We start from the raw sequence: 15,531 nt of genomic DNA on the forward strand, positions 1-15,531 counted from the left end.
ATATATTTGTAATGTAACAAAATCATCTTGCCTGATTTCAAAGTATTCTGTAGTTGAATTTCATGGGAGCCACATGATGAAAACTTTATGCACTTATTTGCAAACGTATATGTGATAGACTGGATATCTTTTGTGGGGGAAATTCCTGTGTAAAATGTTTTAAATATAATGTAAAATAGCTATATAACATTTGAAGCTGTATTTTCAATGCTAGTTAGGGTGACCAGATAATAAGTGTGAAAAATCGGGACAGGAAGTGGGGGGTAATTGGCACCTATATAAGAAAAAGTCCCAAATATCAGGACTATCCGTATAAAATTGGGACATCTGGTCACCCTAATGCTAATGAACCCAACTTCTCTTTCACATAGGCTGACAACAAAGTTTGAAAACTTTCCTTTATCACAGTTGGGTCTCCTATATAAGTGAAACAAAATGAGCTTTTAAATTAAAACGTATTAATAGCAAAAATGTAGGGTTGGCTCAAAGACAGAAAAAATCAAGAGGTTCTGATATGTATTTACAAAAGACAATATGGTCACTAACAAATGCATTTCATTTACTGTCTAGGTTTTATTGAGAGCAGATGCACTGCTGAGCATAACTGTTGTGGAGAAAAATTTCATACACCTTGTTTCAGATAAAAAATAAAAATAAATATTGTGGGAGCCTCAGCTAATTGATAGTGAAATGTAAGGTGCTAGAGAATTTCATAGACTACCTGTTCTACCAAATTCTGCATACTGAGCAGCTAGACAAACAGGATGATGGCAAACTACATAAATGTAATAGCAGGAATATTCAGTCATCTTCCTTTAGGATTTTGTTTTCGAACTTAAAGATCCCAAGGGTCTTTCAAATACATTCACTCTCCCCCCCACCCCCAGCTCTGTTTACATTTAGACTAGGTGCTCCAAAGATCCCCTTTGGGAAGAAGGAAGTGAATGCATTGCGACTATGGAAATAGCAACTGTGCAGATAGTTCCACCACTTGATTTCCTCTGGTTTTGGAGCAAGATTGAGTAAAAGCTCGGAGGGAAGGGACTGTGCAATGCCTTATAACAGAATGATACACCTCTGAATTCTAATCCAGCTGGTTGATCATATTTACTTTCCAGTGGAAGTGCATGGGCTCTCCTGGAGTTTAAAAATATTAAATATATGTATGTTGGAAATTCTTAGGAAATGCAGTTTCATCAAAAGACAAGGATGAGCTTGTACATATTTGTTACTTTTGTTGTAGATGTGAAAGTCAAATGGGAAAGAACAATAAAAGCCTATGTTTTGCCTTATACAACTAGAACTTGGGTTTATATAGCACCTTTCATACTCCAGGTGCCTCAAATTCCCTTAAGTGCTTTTTCAGAGCAATGAGTTAGTAATTGTGCAGAGTCTATACAGGCAAACCCATTATGCACTTAGCCTGTGTGTCAGTCTGGAACTTCAGAACTAGATTAATTGAGGATATTGTAGAGTTCTCTCTTATACCCTTTTAAAAACTCCATTGGATGTTCATCTTCTGTTGGTATTAGGGTGACCAGACTGCAAATGTGAAAAATCAGGACAGGGGGTGGGGAGTAATAGGAGCCTATATAAGAAAAGACCAAAAATCGGGACTGTCCCTATAAAATCGGGACATCTGGTCACCCTAGTTGGTATAGCTATGAGATTCTGGCAGAAAGGAATTAAAGAAAGATTGTCTTTTGTATGGAAAGTATATTGTATCAATGGAGTTTTCCCTCTTTCCACTGAAGTGTTGGCACAGGGTATGATTATGGATGAAATCATGACTATATTGAAGCTTGTTGGTGTTTTGCCACTGTCCTCAGGCTCATAGACTTTAAGGTCAGAAGGGACCATCATGATCATCTTAGTCTGACCTCCTGCACGTTGCAGGCCACAGAACTTCACCCACCCATTCCTGTAATAGATCCCTAACCTCTGGCTGAGTTACTGAAGTCCTGAAATCATGGTTTAAAGACTTAAAGTTACATAGAATTCACCCGTTTACACTAGTTTAAACCTGTAAGTGACTAATGCCCCATGCTGCAGAAGAAGGTGAAAATCCCCCAGGGTCTCTGCCAATCTGCCCTGAGTTCTGGTGTGCCATGTGGGTAACTTTAAACCCATGACATTGTGACCCAGATACAAGCACCATGGTATACATCAACCTCTTCAGCTTTTGCAGGTAACAACATTGTGAACTCTTTAACAAAAGTAATATTAAGCTTTCAGATGTAGCCAGTACAGATCTATGGACTGACCAGCACTGTTCCTCCAATCCTTGTGAAAGTATTTTCATGTTTAGATATGTCCAGATATGGTGTGGCTAGGTGGCTGCTTCCCCTACCTTGATCGGTTTTCCTCATACTTGGTAGTGTAGTCATAGGAATTGTGAAGGCCCTTGGGTCCAAATGGAAAAATCCAGTGCAGATCCTGAGTGACACAAACATGTCTATCTATAGGGAGAGATTGTTATGAACTCTAACTTTCCTTTTCCCAAGGTGCTGAGAAGACTTAATGGAGAGGAGAATGCTTCCCCCGCCCCCCTTTCTGAAGAACATTAATCTGTGTTTTGCTGTGTCCTTTTCTAACATTTCCTTCCATCTTCCTTTCTTTCTAATTAAACATTAGCCAGTGTGTTTTGTAGCATTTTTTTCCCTGTTCTTATTTTTCTGCAAGAGACAGAATGGATATTATTTTCTCAGGCAGAGAGTAACCTGGAGGATGCAAGTACCTAGCAGGAGTGTGGGAGGCATATTGAGTGGAAAACAGCCATATTTGGTTGTCACATCTTAGAACGGTGACTGTGGGGTGGGGGAGGTAGAGGGATGGTGGTACTGTTCTTGTTGACTGGGGTATTCTTAACTAGCAACATCCATTCTCTGAAGCCTTACAGTCTAAGCGTTTTTTCTTTGTTATTCCTTTTCTTCTGCATTGTATACGTAGAAATAAAAGGTGAAGCCCCTTTTAAAGGGAGGAATTATGTGATTTCTGCAACTATAAAAGCTACTAAAATGTGCTGGGAACTTCTGGTTTGGGCTTGGAAACCAGATCTGAAGGCAGTTCTCTTGCATAGACTGGTCTGGATACTGCCAGAACCTGACTGTGAGTGAACTGGCATTTTGCCCCATTCTGAAGGATTGCTTTATTTTGGTGGCTGGCTTAGTTCATTCTTTTAGACATGCTGTTTACATTCTCATTTTTTACATGTGTAATAAAGAAAAACAATCCCTCATGCTATTTTAAAAATCTCCCTGCTGGAGTCATGCACTTCCCCCAAACAGAGTTGGGAGTTCAAGCTCCCTCTATAGGTAGCAAGTGAGAAGAATCGTTAAAGTGCTTGTAGTCTTGTGAATTGTGGTTACGTAGTGAATGTTCTGAATCTGATAAGGGGCTTGAAAACAACAAATGGCACAGTGACAGATGGAAATATGCACCATATGGAGCATAATAATATAACTACAGAGACTCAAAACTCCAACTCTGGGGAACCCGCCAGCTGACGTGGGAGTAGTGAGAATTTCATGAATTGTGTTACTCTTGAGTAGAGTTGAAAGTACAAAAGACTTCAACAGCCTACTGATAAATATGCAAATAATTTTGTTCTCTGAATTAGAGAAAGAAGAGGCAGCTTTGTTCAGGTTTTTGAAACTTGAGCTCTGAGCAAAACATAATAAAAGAAAAATGGTGTATATGAGAGGATATATATATTCAAAACTCATCTCCAGGAATGATTTGCATCCGTGATCCCATCGTCGTACACATACTAAGCAGGGTTAAAACAGGTTAGTGTTAGAGTGGGAGATGGCCAAGGAACTGTAATGATCTTGGGGTTTATTAAATATCAAACCAGTGAATGAGAGAAGAATAAAACTTTAATAAACAAACTGGAGAGCTTCTATAGTGAGCTGCTAAGAATGTGCGAAATACCTATTTGGTGCTGTAAAATACAAAATTTCTGGCCCTTGCCTGGAGAGAAGCTGGCTCCACCCCGATGTGCAGTTCCATTGAGCTGTGGTCCTTTCTGCTGGCTTTATTATCTTGTTATTCCGATAAACACTGAATGGCTTGATACCACAGAGATTCAGGCTCCATTCCCAGAAATAAGGAGCTCTCAACCAGAAAATGTAACTAAATGGGATTGTAAATGTAACAAAAGTGGATTGTAAAAGCTTTTAGCTAGTTATCTATACTGGAGAAATGAGGAAACAGCAAGGATGATAGACTGTAAACTTCTTGGGGCATGGACGGTGTCTTCCATTCTATGTTATACAGCTCGAGCACTCGAAAAATAACATCAGAAGTGCTCAACATTGACTTCAATGGGAACAGAGTTAATCTAGGGCTGAGCGTTTGGAAAATCCCACTGTGACAAGGCTGCAGCCTATAAAGGGGTTCCAGCCTGTTACATGGCTGCTCATAGAAGAATATAAAATAAAGTGAAAACTGGGTAAAAGGGTAACTAAGAGGAAGGATATGGTGTCTCCCCTCTCCGCTGGCTAAAGAAGGGAAAGTCTCTGGGAATTATTGCCAAGAGTTTTTTGGTTGATTTGCTTTTGTTGTGTGATCTTTTTGTGGATAATAAAACAAGCCCTGAGGAACGGGCCTTAAAACGACTAATGCTTGGAGGTTTTTTCCCCTTCCCTTGGCTTCTGAATCTTCCTACCATCTTATAACCATCCTAAATATTGTCTTTTGTTAGAAGAAGGAAAGTCCTAATGTGAATGTTTGTTGAAACAGTACAGTGTAGCACCCATTATTGTGTGGTGTGTATATATAATTTAAGGGAAGGTTTCTGAGTCTTGGGATAAAGAAGTGGGAAAATTAGCAAATAATTAGAAAAATATCATAGGTGCGAATTCCATCTGAAGCCTTTTTATAGTAAGGGCCAGGAATCAAATAGTAATAACTGAGCATTTGGATAGATGGAAAGTGTTAAGACAGCTGTCAATATTTTAGGACAGGTAAGAATTTTTGGGACATAAAAGGAGTCATCAGGATTAAGGTCTTAAAGACATATATATTCATTCACAAGAATAGTCTCATTGAAGTCAATAGGCCTGGTCTAAAGCTGGTCAGAATTTTTGTTTATCATGCAGAAAAATTTGAATTTGGGGTAAAAAATGAAAACTGAACATTTTCAGCTGAACATTTCAGTTTCAAAATCAAAGATCTCAATTTGAAAATGCTGCTGTGATGTCTCATGTGAGTTATAGTTCAGGAGCCTCGGGCCTCCATTCTTCTCTGTGGGCCTTGCTCCCTTGCTGGACTGCATCTCCCATGAGGCACTTTAATTTGCCTTCTTGATGAGCCACGGGATGTACCATGGGAAACTTAGTCTAGTTGAGGAAGTTGGCCGGTGGAGAACGATGTGGGCATGAAACATATGAACTGCCCTGAAGCATGAATTAAAACCAAATAACTGTGGGGATCTATGTGTTCAGTTTTTCAACAAAAAGTTGAAAATGACCAGAGAAAATAGATAATTTCATGAAAAGACGCATTTTGTCAAAATCCCAATTTTTCCATCAACAAGCAGTTTTGATGGAAAATTTTCAACAAACCCCACTGTATACATGTGAGTAAAGCTACTCACCTACCCAAAGTATTTATAGAATTGGGTCCCAAACTGGGATATGTGATAAAAATAATGGAAGAAGGGCTTGTGTAATTACTGTAACAGTGGAATTAGAAGGAGAGGTTTAATTTATGTCAGGCTTACAAATATAAAGGTGGAAAATAGGGTAAAAAATTGCTAGAATAAAGATGCAGAGGAACTGGGAGTGTAAGAGTTCTAGTCTGTTTTAGCTAGACTTAGAAAATAAAATCACAAGGGTTAAAGTTAATCTTAATTTTAGCTAGTGCCTGATTTGTTTAAAGATCCTGCATGCAATACAGACATATTTCTCTCAGGCAGTAGGTGTGCATGTATTTTTTCTTTTGTCTTAGGCTATGTCTATACTACACACCACTGGCAGTGGCGGGTAGGGTATATGTAGCTATACACTGCAACAAAAACCAGGTTGTGTCAACACTGTGGTGTATAGTTTTTCCCTGCTGCCTCTCTCCTGGCAGAACCTTTTCCTGCTGCTGGAGCCTTTCCCTGCAGCAGGGGAAGTCCACCAGTGGGGAGGCAGGGGGAGATGAGGGTGGCACTGCTTGGGACTGTAGAGAACCAAGTAAGGTAAATACCCTAGGGGTTCAGGCATGTCTTTACTCTACTCACCTAAGCAGTACCTCACCATCTACACTGCTATTTATAGCTGTACTAGTGGAGTGTGCAGGGTATGTACTCTACACGCCACCATAAAGTGTGTGCAGTGTTTATGTACCTTTAGTGACTGAGATGAGGAGCATAAGACCTAGAGGATTTCTTAGATTATTTCTCCCGCCGCCTTGCTTTTTCACCTCTTTGAGTGCCTGATACCTGAGAAACAATTAAAAGATTTAACCCTCCAGTTGAGTTCAGATAGTTCCCTATTAAAATTGGCATATGGGCATTCTTTACTTGGGCATTGTTATTTCGTATGTGGGCATTGTTATTTAATTGAGAAAGTTTTAGAAATAACTAGTCTTCTGTAAAAATACACTACAGGTTTATTAAGGTGTGGTGTATTATTGGCCAACGATTTATAAATAATTTGGTAGCTGTTCAAGATCCTGCTAACTCATATGTATTATTTATCTTGCCTAGGAGTGCCTGTCATAGACTAGGACCCAACTGTGGTAGGTGCTGTAAAAATCCAGAACAAAAAGACAAAAAAAACAAAGATTGTTCTGTACAAATCCAGAAGAAATCTAAGTGTAAGATGAGGCAACAGATGGATTCAGACAGATAGATGGGGGGAGTACAAAGAAACAATGAGACGATATGGCCCACATGATAGGTTGTGATGTCAGCACACCAGCAGCTTAACAGTTGTCAAGTTTGTTATAGGCATCACAGCAAAGGTGAGTTTGAAGGAGGATAATGAGGTAGCTCTGCAGATGCTTATGGGGAGCTCCTTTTGAAGTGTGAGGGGCAACATGGGGGGAAATAAGGGATTGTTTGAAAATTTAAAAAATGGGCAACACCTCAATAGCAAATAAGAGAAAATATGCAGGGTAGGGATAGACTATGAAGGATCTTGAAAATGAAGACCATTAACTTATGTTTCACATGATAGGGAAGGGGGAGCCAGCAGAGGGATGCAAAGAGAGGAGTGACGTGGGCAAAGTGATGAATTAGGAAAACGATCTTTTTAGCAACATTCTGAGTGGATCTGAGAGGGGCAAGATTGCATTTGTCAAGGCCAGAGAAAAGGATAGTGTTGTAATTGAGATGTGAGGTGTTGAAAGCCTGGATGAGAGTTTTACCTATGTGGATGGACAGGAAAGAGAGATTATGCAGAAAGAATTGGTAACAGTTAGCTATAGCCTGGATGTGAGGATGTAGAGAGAGGTCCATGCTAAAGATGACACTGAGGTTACAGGCCTTAATGACAGGTAGAATGGGGGTGGAGTCCACAGTGACAAAGAAAGAAGGTAGCAGGAAGGAGAAAGATTAGAAGCTCTGTTTTAGTCTTGTTGAGCTTGAGCTGGCAACTACACATCCGCAAGGAGATGTCAGAGAAACAGGATGAGATTTTAATTTGGACAGAAGGAGACAGGTCTGGAGTAGAGAGGTAAATCTTTGAGTTGTCCTCATAAAGATGGTAGTTGAATTTGTATTTGCAGATGAGATTACCAGCATATAAAGTGTAGAATGAGAAGAGACAGGGAACCAGGGCAGAACCCTGATGAACCTCCACAAAAAGCTGGAGGAGGGGAGGAGGAGGATCTTCCAAAGGCCATGCTGAAGGAGCAGTTATAGCAACAGGAGGAAAACCAGGAGAAGACAGAGTCACGGAAGCCAAGGGAGGACAAGATTTCAGAAAGAGGCACATGGTCGACAGTTTACAGGTCAAGTAGGATGAAAATGGAGTATTGGTTCTGAACTTGGGCTAGAAAGAGGTCATTAGAGACGTTGACAAGAGTGATTTCACTGAAATTCCAGGGGTGGAAGATGTACTGGAGAGGGTCTGGGGTGGAATTGGAGGGGAGGCGCTATGAACAGTGATTGTAAACAGCTTGTTCAACGAGTTTAGAGATGAAAAGGAGATGGGACAGTAAGTAGTTGGAGAGGCAAGTGGGATGAAGGGAGGTGTTTTTTTTTTTAAGATGGGAGAGACTAAAGCATGTTTGTATCATGACGGGAAAGAGACAGAGGAGAGTGAGATGTAAGGGTGGGGGAGGGGAGTGGGCATGACAGAGATCAGGAGATGGGATGCAATAATTGGGAGAAGTTGAGGGGTTAGAGGAGGAGAGCAGATGAGAAACTTTTGCATCTGACTAGGGTGAAGGAGAGAGTTATGGAAGGAAAAGGGAAGGCAAGCTGAGGGGAGGGAGAAAGTCATGTCATATTGTGTCAGTTTTCTCTTGGTAGAAATGGGCGAGATCCTGTGCAGACAGAGAATTTCTCTCTAAATTGGCAATACAGATTACAGTATTCATTTGAGAACCACAAAGGAGAAATTACTGTGCTAGGCCACTTGTCCTTCCCAATTTACTTTCTTGTGTAGGAACGTATATCGAGATTGAGCAAGCTAGTGTGACAGGTTGCAGATCCTGTTGATCAGGTCAAGGATTGTGACCAGATTAATTACTAGCAATTTTCTGGATCTGAAAGTGCCAGCAAGGGGTGCTGCCTTATTCTTTTCAAAGGTTACTGCAAGGGGCAGAATCAGAATAGGCTTGCAATACAGCTGACATACATCTATGGATAAATGTCAGGGGCTGGCAGTGATTCACTTGGAAAGCCTGCAGCAGTTTACCATATCATTACTTACAGTGAGCGTTGTTATAGTTATTATTGCTGAGGAGTTAATGTGGCTGAGATGGGAAAGGGAGGGGCGGGAGGGAGAGTGCAACGAAAGTGTGAAACCTTTCCAAAATAATTTCCTGATGAGAATTTCAATAAACCTTTGGTGAGGAGCTGTGACAGCTAGGCATACCCCATATAACAAGCAAGCTTTATTATTTTAAAAAAGCTCTTCAAGCATGGTGTTACCTTATACTGTATCCACTTGTGCTGCATATCCAGCTAAAAATTCCTTTCTCATGCTTCCTTGACAAGCCCACTTTCTTTTTACTTGAGAGTAGGTTTTAGGGACTAAGATTAAATCTATTAAGAACCACGGGATGCCGCAGATGCTGAGCTCTTAAAAATTAGACCTGACACTTGACAGAAAAGCAAAGCTTACTTTCTGTTTTAGCAGTGCTTTAAGGCACCTGCGGTGATGCTGCATCTAAACTGGAGTGGCCATATTTCAAAAGTGAGTGATCTACGGGCCCTCTGTGATCTCCATGAAATCTTTACTTTGAAGATTCATTAGAACATTCACTGACAGTATGTTATTAGGAAAACTCTTAGGGAAAGTATTCTTAAAGTATTATCAAAGGGAGAGCCTGTGTTGACTGCATTGTGTGATCAGGCATATTATAAAATATATGGAAAGTAAAATGAGCTAGACCTGATCCTAATGGATAAAAGGCTAAATCATAGGTTTAGCATGACATTTTAGAAAGGCTTAGTAACCCCTTGTGGAATATCTGTAAAATGTTTCAGTGCTGTGCCATTTCCAATATTACAGCTAGCCAAATAGCATTACAATATGTACATCCCGAAATCCTTTTTGTCTATTATTTAGTCCAATATTGAAAAATTATTGAGGACCACATATTTACACTGGGCCTGCAGATTGCATTCAAATCTCTTAAGAAATAATAATTGATAACTGTCTTGTTCATGACTGTGAAACACTGATAGCACTGGCTAGAGCTTGACATGTTGTACACAAGTGATGTATAAGCTTCCCCACAAAGCTCTGCCAGTGCACCTCATTCCTGACCTCCTAACTGAAATGCATTTTACGGAAAAGGAACTGAGATGTGATAACAGAAATAGAGTTTTGGGTGGGTTCAATGAGCAGTTCTCTCTTCTCACTCAGATTGAAGCAGACAGCCTTATCTGTGTCACAAGCAACACTGGCGATAACAAACCCCAGAAGTCTACTAGGCAGAATAAAATCAGAAAGGGGTTTAAAATAAGCATATTGAACATATTTTACCCCATCCACTTGGTGAACAAATTGTACATGTATCTGCAGTAGCTCATAGGGCTGTTGTAAGCCTGAATTCATGTTTGTAAAGTTGCTTGGATTCCTCAGATGAGGGGAGGCTGAAAGGGCACAGGGTTATATATTATTGCTCTTCAAAGGAATGTCTATGATGACCACAACTATTTTAAACTGGAAAACAATAACAATCAGTACATAATTCTAAAAGAGGTTCTAAAATTGCTGGCATGTGTATAGTGTGAGAGGAGGTTGGCACACTAGGTTGTGGGGGTGTGTGCAAGTATAGATACATGTAATAATAAAGGATTGTTTACCTGATACATTCTAATGGCTACTCCAAATGAATTATTTGCTTTTTCATATATGCAGAAAATGTGTATGCCAAAATTTGCTCATTTAAAAAATCATGTGGATATGAGTAGTAGTTGCTTTTCAGCAGAAAATAATAATAATATATTTTAACTTTTTTTTTCTCCTCCTACACCCTGAGGTGCATCGGGCATCCACCATTTTATTCAGAGTTCCAGTTTATGTAGTGATGCTGTTGTTTCTTAAGCTTTTTCACTGGAAATTAAAGCATTCAGGGTAAAATTTTCAAAGACTCCTAACCGGTGTAGGAGCGTAAATCTCATTGAAAGTCACTGGGTCTTGGTCTCTGAAGTCTCTTAGGCACCTTTGAAAATTTTATCTTTAAACTATTACATTTAGGTTTGATCTTCTGCGGAAGTCTATGTGAGTTTTTCCATTGACTTTGGGAACTCTTTGTGTACTTTTCTAGCCTGCCTTGTTTTAGCTGACAGTGAATTTTTTCTGGCTGAGTCATATACACCTGGAAGTATGGCAGTGCTAAATAAAAAAGACACCTTTGAGAAGCAAGGAGACAGTGCTCAAACACAGCAGCTAAGTTCTGAGGAATTCTAGCAGCTGATAAGTTTTTTGTTTTTCTTTTCCCAGGGTAATTCTGGCCTGGGGTTCAGTATTGCCGGAGGAACAGACAACCCTCATATTGGGGACGATCCTGGGATATTTATTACTAAGATTATACCAGGAGGAGCTGCAGCAGAGGATGGAAGACTCAGGTAAAAACTTACTACATTACATGCGTTTGGAAACTAAATGTACCATTATTAATTATTTTATAATGCTCCAGTGTGTGCGAGGTGTTTCACAGAAGACATAGACACATGGGGCTGAATTCTCCACTTTGATACGCCTGCACAAACAGCATAAAGTGGCTAGAGAAGGCTACTGAAGAATTCCCTCTGTGCAGGGGAATTCCCTGCTGGTCTAAAGCTGTCAGAGGTAGCTCTGCCTCTTTCTCTGCATCAGCCATCCCACCTGGCTTAAGAGTGGGCAGGACATGGGCATACCAGTGTGGAGCTCTGCCACGCCTCATCCCTACACGTACACACTCGAGGAACCTTATTCCAGCGGCATAGGTTAAGTCTTTCCCTGTACAGCCCTGACTTGTCATAGCTGGGCAGCACTGAATTAAGGATCCACAACCTGCAGCTTTACACTCCCCTTTGGGGACCCCTTACCGTTCCTTGGCTGCAGCGGTGAGGTAGGTTTTCTTCCATCTTCAGATGGCCTTTCTTCTCACATGAGGACCTAACCACAGTGATCTAGTCTGTTGCCACCTCCAGGCTAGGTTATTGCTGTTGCTCTTGGGTTGAATGCTGCAGCCACATGGACGCAGCAACATATGGCAGTGCACCTCTTTAAGCAACAATGGACAAAAGGAACACGCCATCCCAGTGCTTGTGCTTCCCATTCATTTATGGACTGAATTCAAAGTCCTAGTTTTAATCTGCAAGGCCCTTAGCATGCTAGGTGTTCAGTTATCTCCATGAATGCCTCACCATCTGCCAGCCACTAATCATATGTCTACATTGCAATTAAAAACCTGTCTGTGGCCAATGTCTGCAGACTTGGGCTTGTGGGGCTCAGGTTGCATGGCTGTTTAATTGCAGTATAGATTTCTGGGCTTGGGCTACAGCCCAAGCTCTGGGATCCTTTCACTTTGCAAGGTCCTAGAGCCTGAGCTCAGAAGTCTACATTGCAATTAAACAGCCCCGCAGCCCAAGCCCTGCCAGCCCCGAATCAGCTGGCACAGACCAGCCATGGGGGTTTAATTGCAGTGTAGATATCCCATTCTCAACCAGGGGTATGCAGAGGTCTTCCAGGGGGTACATCAACCCATTTAGATATCTGACAAGTTTTACAACAGGCTACATAAAAAGCACTAGCGAAGTCAGTACAAACTAAAATTTCCTACAGGCAATGACTTGTTTTATGCTGCTCTATATATTGTACTCTGAAATTAAGAGTGCAATATTTATATTCCAGTCAATTTATTTTATAATTATATGGTAAAAATAGGAAAGTCAGCAATTTTTTAGTAATAGTGTGCTGTGACACTTTTGTATTTTTATGTCTGATGTTGTAAGCAAGCAAATAGTTTTTAAGTGAGGTGAAACTTTGGGGGAATGCAAGACAAATCAGACTCTTGAAAGGGGTACAGTAGTCCGGCAAGATGGCAAACCACTGCCTTAAGACTTATGATGCACCAGAGGGAAAATGTAGCTGGAGAGGCCCAGGATAAAATTCTTAGGCTGTGTAGCTATAGTGTTCTGAGTGGTAGGGTCTGAGTTGTAAGAATTCCTTGCCAAAGGAGATCAAATGACCCTAAACCACACTACATTCAAAACATATGGTAAGATTCAACTTTTTGCCAAAGCCTTTTCCTACTAATAAAAAAATAGGATCATGGGAAGGTGGAGTGTTTCAAGCAACTTTTGGATATTTCTTGTGTTATATAAGTATCTCTGTTTGGCACTATTATTGCTTCTTCTTCTTGTTTAATGTTTGTATTATGGTAGCGCTATGGGGCCATTGTGCTAGGCATTGCAGAAACATAACATAGACAGTCCTGGCCCTGAAGAGCTTACAAGTTACATGTAAGACCGTAGACAATGAGAGGGTATAAGGAACAGATGGGAGCACAAGCAGACATTGGCACTTGGATATCATGATGATAGGCACTCAAGATCTTTGTTATAGTGCCTAGCATGATTGGGGCCTTCACCTCTAGACACTACATCCCTAGAAATAGTAAGATATCCAAACAGAATGTATATATTAGCTGTTGAATTTCCAAACAGATCTACTAGTGAAGATATTTAACTATTTTAACAGACTGATTTAGCTTTTTAAACCATTGTAATGAACAGATTCACTAAAGTTTTGCTTTAAATAAATTATCATATGAAAACAAGTATTTAGTAACTCATTGCTTCGCTAATTAACAACCATGGACTCAACTCATGATTTCTTATAATTGCTGTGTTGTAAAATACTTAGAGACATGTTACATTCACAAAACATAGTATACTAATGCAGCTCGTAATCCATATTAAAAACAAAATTGGCAGTTTTTCTCTGCAGCTCAGCAAAGGTTTAATACTAGCAATATAGTGAGTTATCCTGTTAGTAAGACTTAAATATATTTTTACAAAATATACTACATAATATTTCCTAGAATGTTGTGAAATAAATACTTCAAATTGAACTATAGTTTTAAAAATAAATGATAAAAGTGCAATTGGTTGTGTGTTTCTCACTAATTTGGAAGTTTCAATCATTCACAATGGGTCTACCATCATTAGAGTAAATTAGCTAGATGCAACTGTAGTTGAAATTTAATCTGAAGGGCAGGCAAGTATAATGCTTTCAATAAAACTCTGTCCTTCCTTACTGAAAATGATTTTTGAGGCTTGCACATATTTATCTAGGCTTCTGTGGTTTGGAAGGAGGAAGAAAGAATTTCTATTGAATTCGGCTTTATGTAAGATCTGTGAAAACCTGAGCAGTTTTAGAGGAACATTCAGTAGTAGGAATGCTGATACAGATTTTTCAAGGCTCCTCCATAGCCTCCTAATTAGACTTCTGTCCATCTCAACAAGTTGCCCAGAGCTCCTTGGTTGTTTCCCACATCATTTCCCAACAAACTCTTTTATAATTTCATAATCTATAATCATTTGTATTCACCTTCCTGGCTCTCTCACGCATACTGCACCATTATCTTGTCTTGTTTTTAATATAGTTTGTTATAATTTAATTTTTGTATAGTGAAGTGGCAGAGAAACTTGACATGAATATGCTAGTTTTTAACTGCACAAATCTGGGCAGAATGCCAGAGATTTGTTTTCACATAAACTCCATGTTTTCCAGGTTTTGGGGGGGGGGGTGGAGGCGGAGGTGGGAACATTTCTTTTATTCCACAGCTCTAGTTTTCATACTACCACTTAGAATTTGAACTGTTGCTTTTACTTGTGTAAGGGGATCCCTGATTTATCACCTGCTGTTCATATTCCTCTACTCTGCTCAACATTACAGTGCTAGTGAATGATGCAGATTCTGTCCATCTTGTATGAAGACCTAAGAGTTACTTCATTAAAGATTTCCTGGGCAACTTTTTTGTTCTGTCGTCAGAATCCTCCTGCCCTTTTGAGGCATAATTCTGTTTTCCTGTCTGAACTGTAGCAGTAATCTCATTGTAACTTGGACATTCTGGAATATCTGTGACCATTACTGATATGTCATTGAAGGGATGAGTTGTCCCATGGTCGTCTCCTGTCCTTTTTGGTATTGACATTTTACACAGCAGTGTGTTTATCAATTGCACCCTCTCTGCAGGAACAAAACAAAAACAACGTGCAGCCAACAATGATGGCCATGTGCCAAGTACCCATCAGAAAAACAATTTAGAACTCTCTGAGTAGGAGTTTGTGATCATGAATAGAGAATGAAATATTTGCCTTGTGTCCATATCTACCTCAGATTCTGCCTGCAGGTACTTTAGATTATATAGCAGAGTTGATTGTGTGAATAGGGAGCTCAATTTGCTATCTGTTCTTAAACCCCAAAAGTCACTTGCTCTGCATTTTTTTTAAAGTGGAAGCAATTTTGTTCTGATTGATATGAATAAAGACCACCTGGTGGTGGGATTTTGAAAGTGACCTCCAATTTACAGCAAATGATCCTACAAACTTCTCCAAATCTTGTTTACCTTTATGTATGTGATTAGTCTTATGGACTTAAGTGGGACTATCTGTATATGTAAAATTAAGTACAAATGTAACTGTTTGCAGGATTGGGCCCAAGGTGACTGATTTTTTTTTTATACTGGGACACAATTTTAATGACCGTGTACAATGCTCAGTTTAGCTTTGTACTACCCCAGCGCCCTTATCCCCACGGAAACAATTTTAAAAATAAACAGCCATTTTATATTATATTCATTTTAATAGAATAAGCAATGTACATAGTTCTTTTTCCCCAGGAAAATCCCAAATATTTTACAGCTACT

General features: G+C 39.8%; 1 protein-coding gene across 12 annotated transcripts in view; it reads left to right on the forward strand.

Annotated features, from left to right (window-relative positions):
* DLG2 (discs large MAGUK scaffold protein 2) overlaps positions 1-15,531 on the forward strand; it is a 1,462,668-nt gene that overhangs the window by 996,235 nt on the left and 450,902 nt on the right. For all 12 annotated transcript variants that reach the window (XM_034759045.1, XM_034759046.1, XM_034759048.1 and 9 more), the window contains one exon: positions 11,115-11,239. In XM_034759045.1, the coding sequence (XP_034614936.1) occupies positions 11,115-11,239 (125 nt within the window). The remainder of the gene's footprint in view (positions 1-11,114; positions 11,240-15,531) is intronic.

This window comes from Trachemys scripta, chromosome 1 (assembly GCF_013100865.1).
Source record: "Trachemys scripta elegans isolate TJP31775 chromosome 1, CAS_Tse_1.0, whole genome shotgun sequence".
In the NCBI taxonomy this organism is placed as follows: Eukaryota; Metazoa; Chordata; order Testudines; family Emydidae; genus Trachemys; species Trachemys scripta.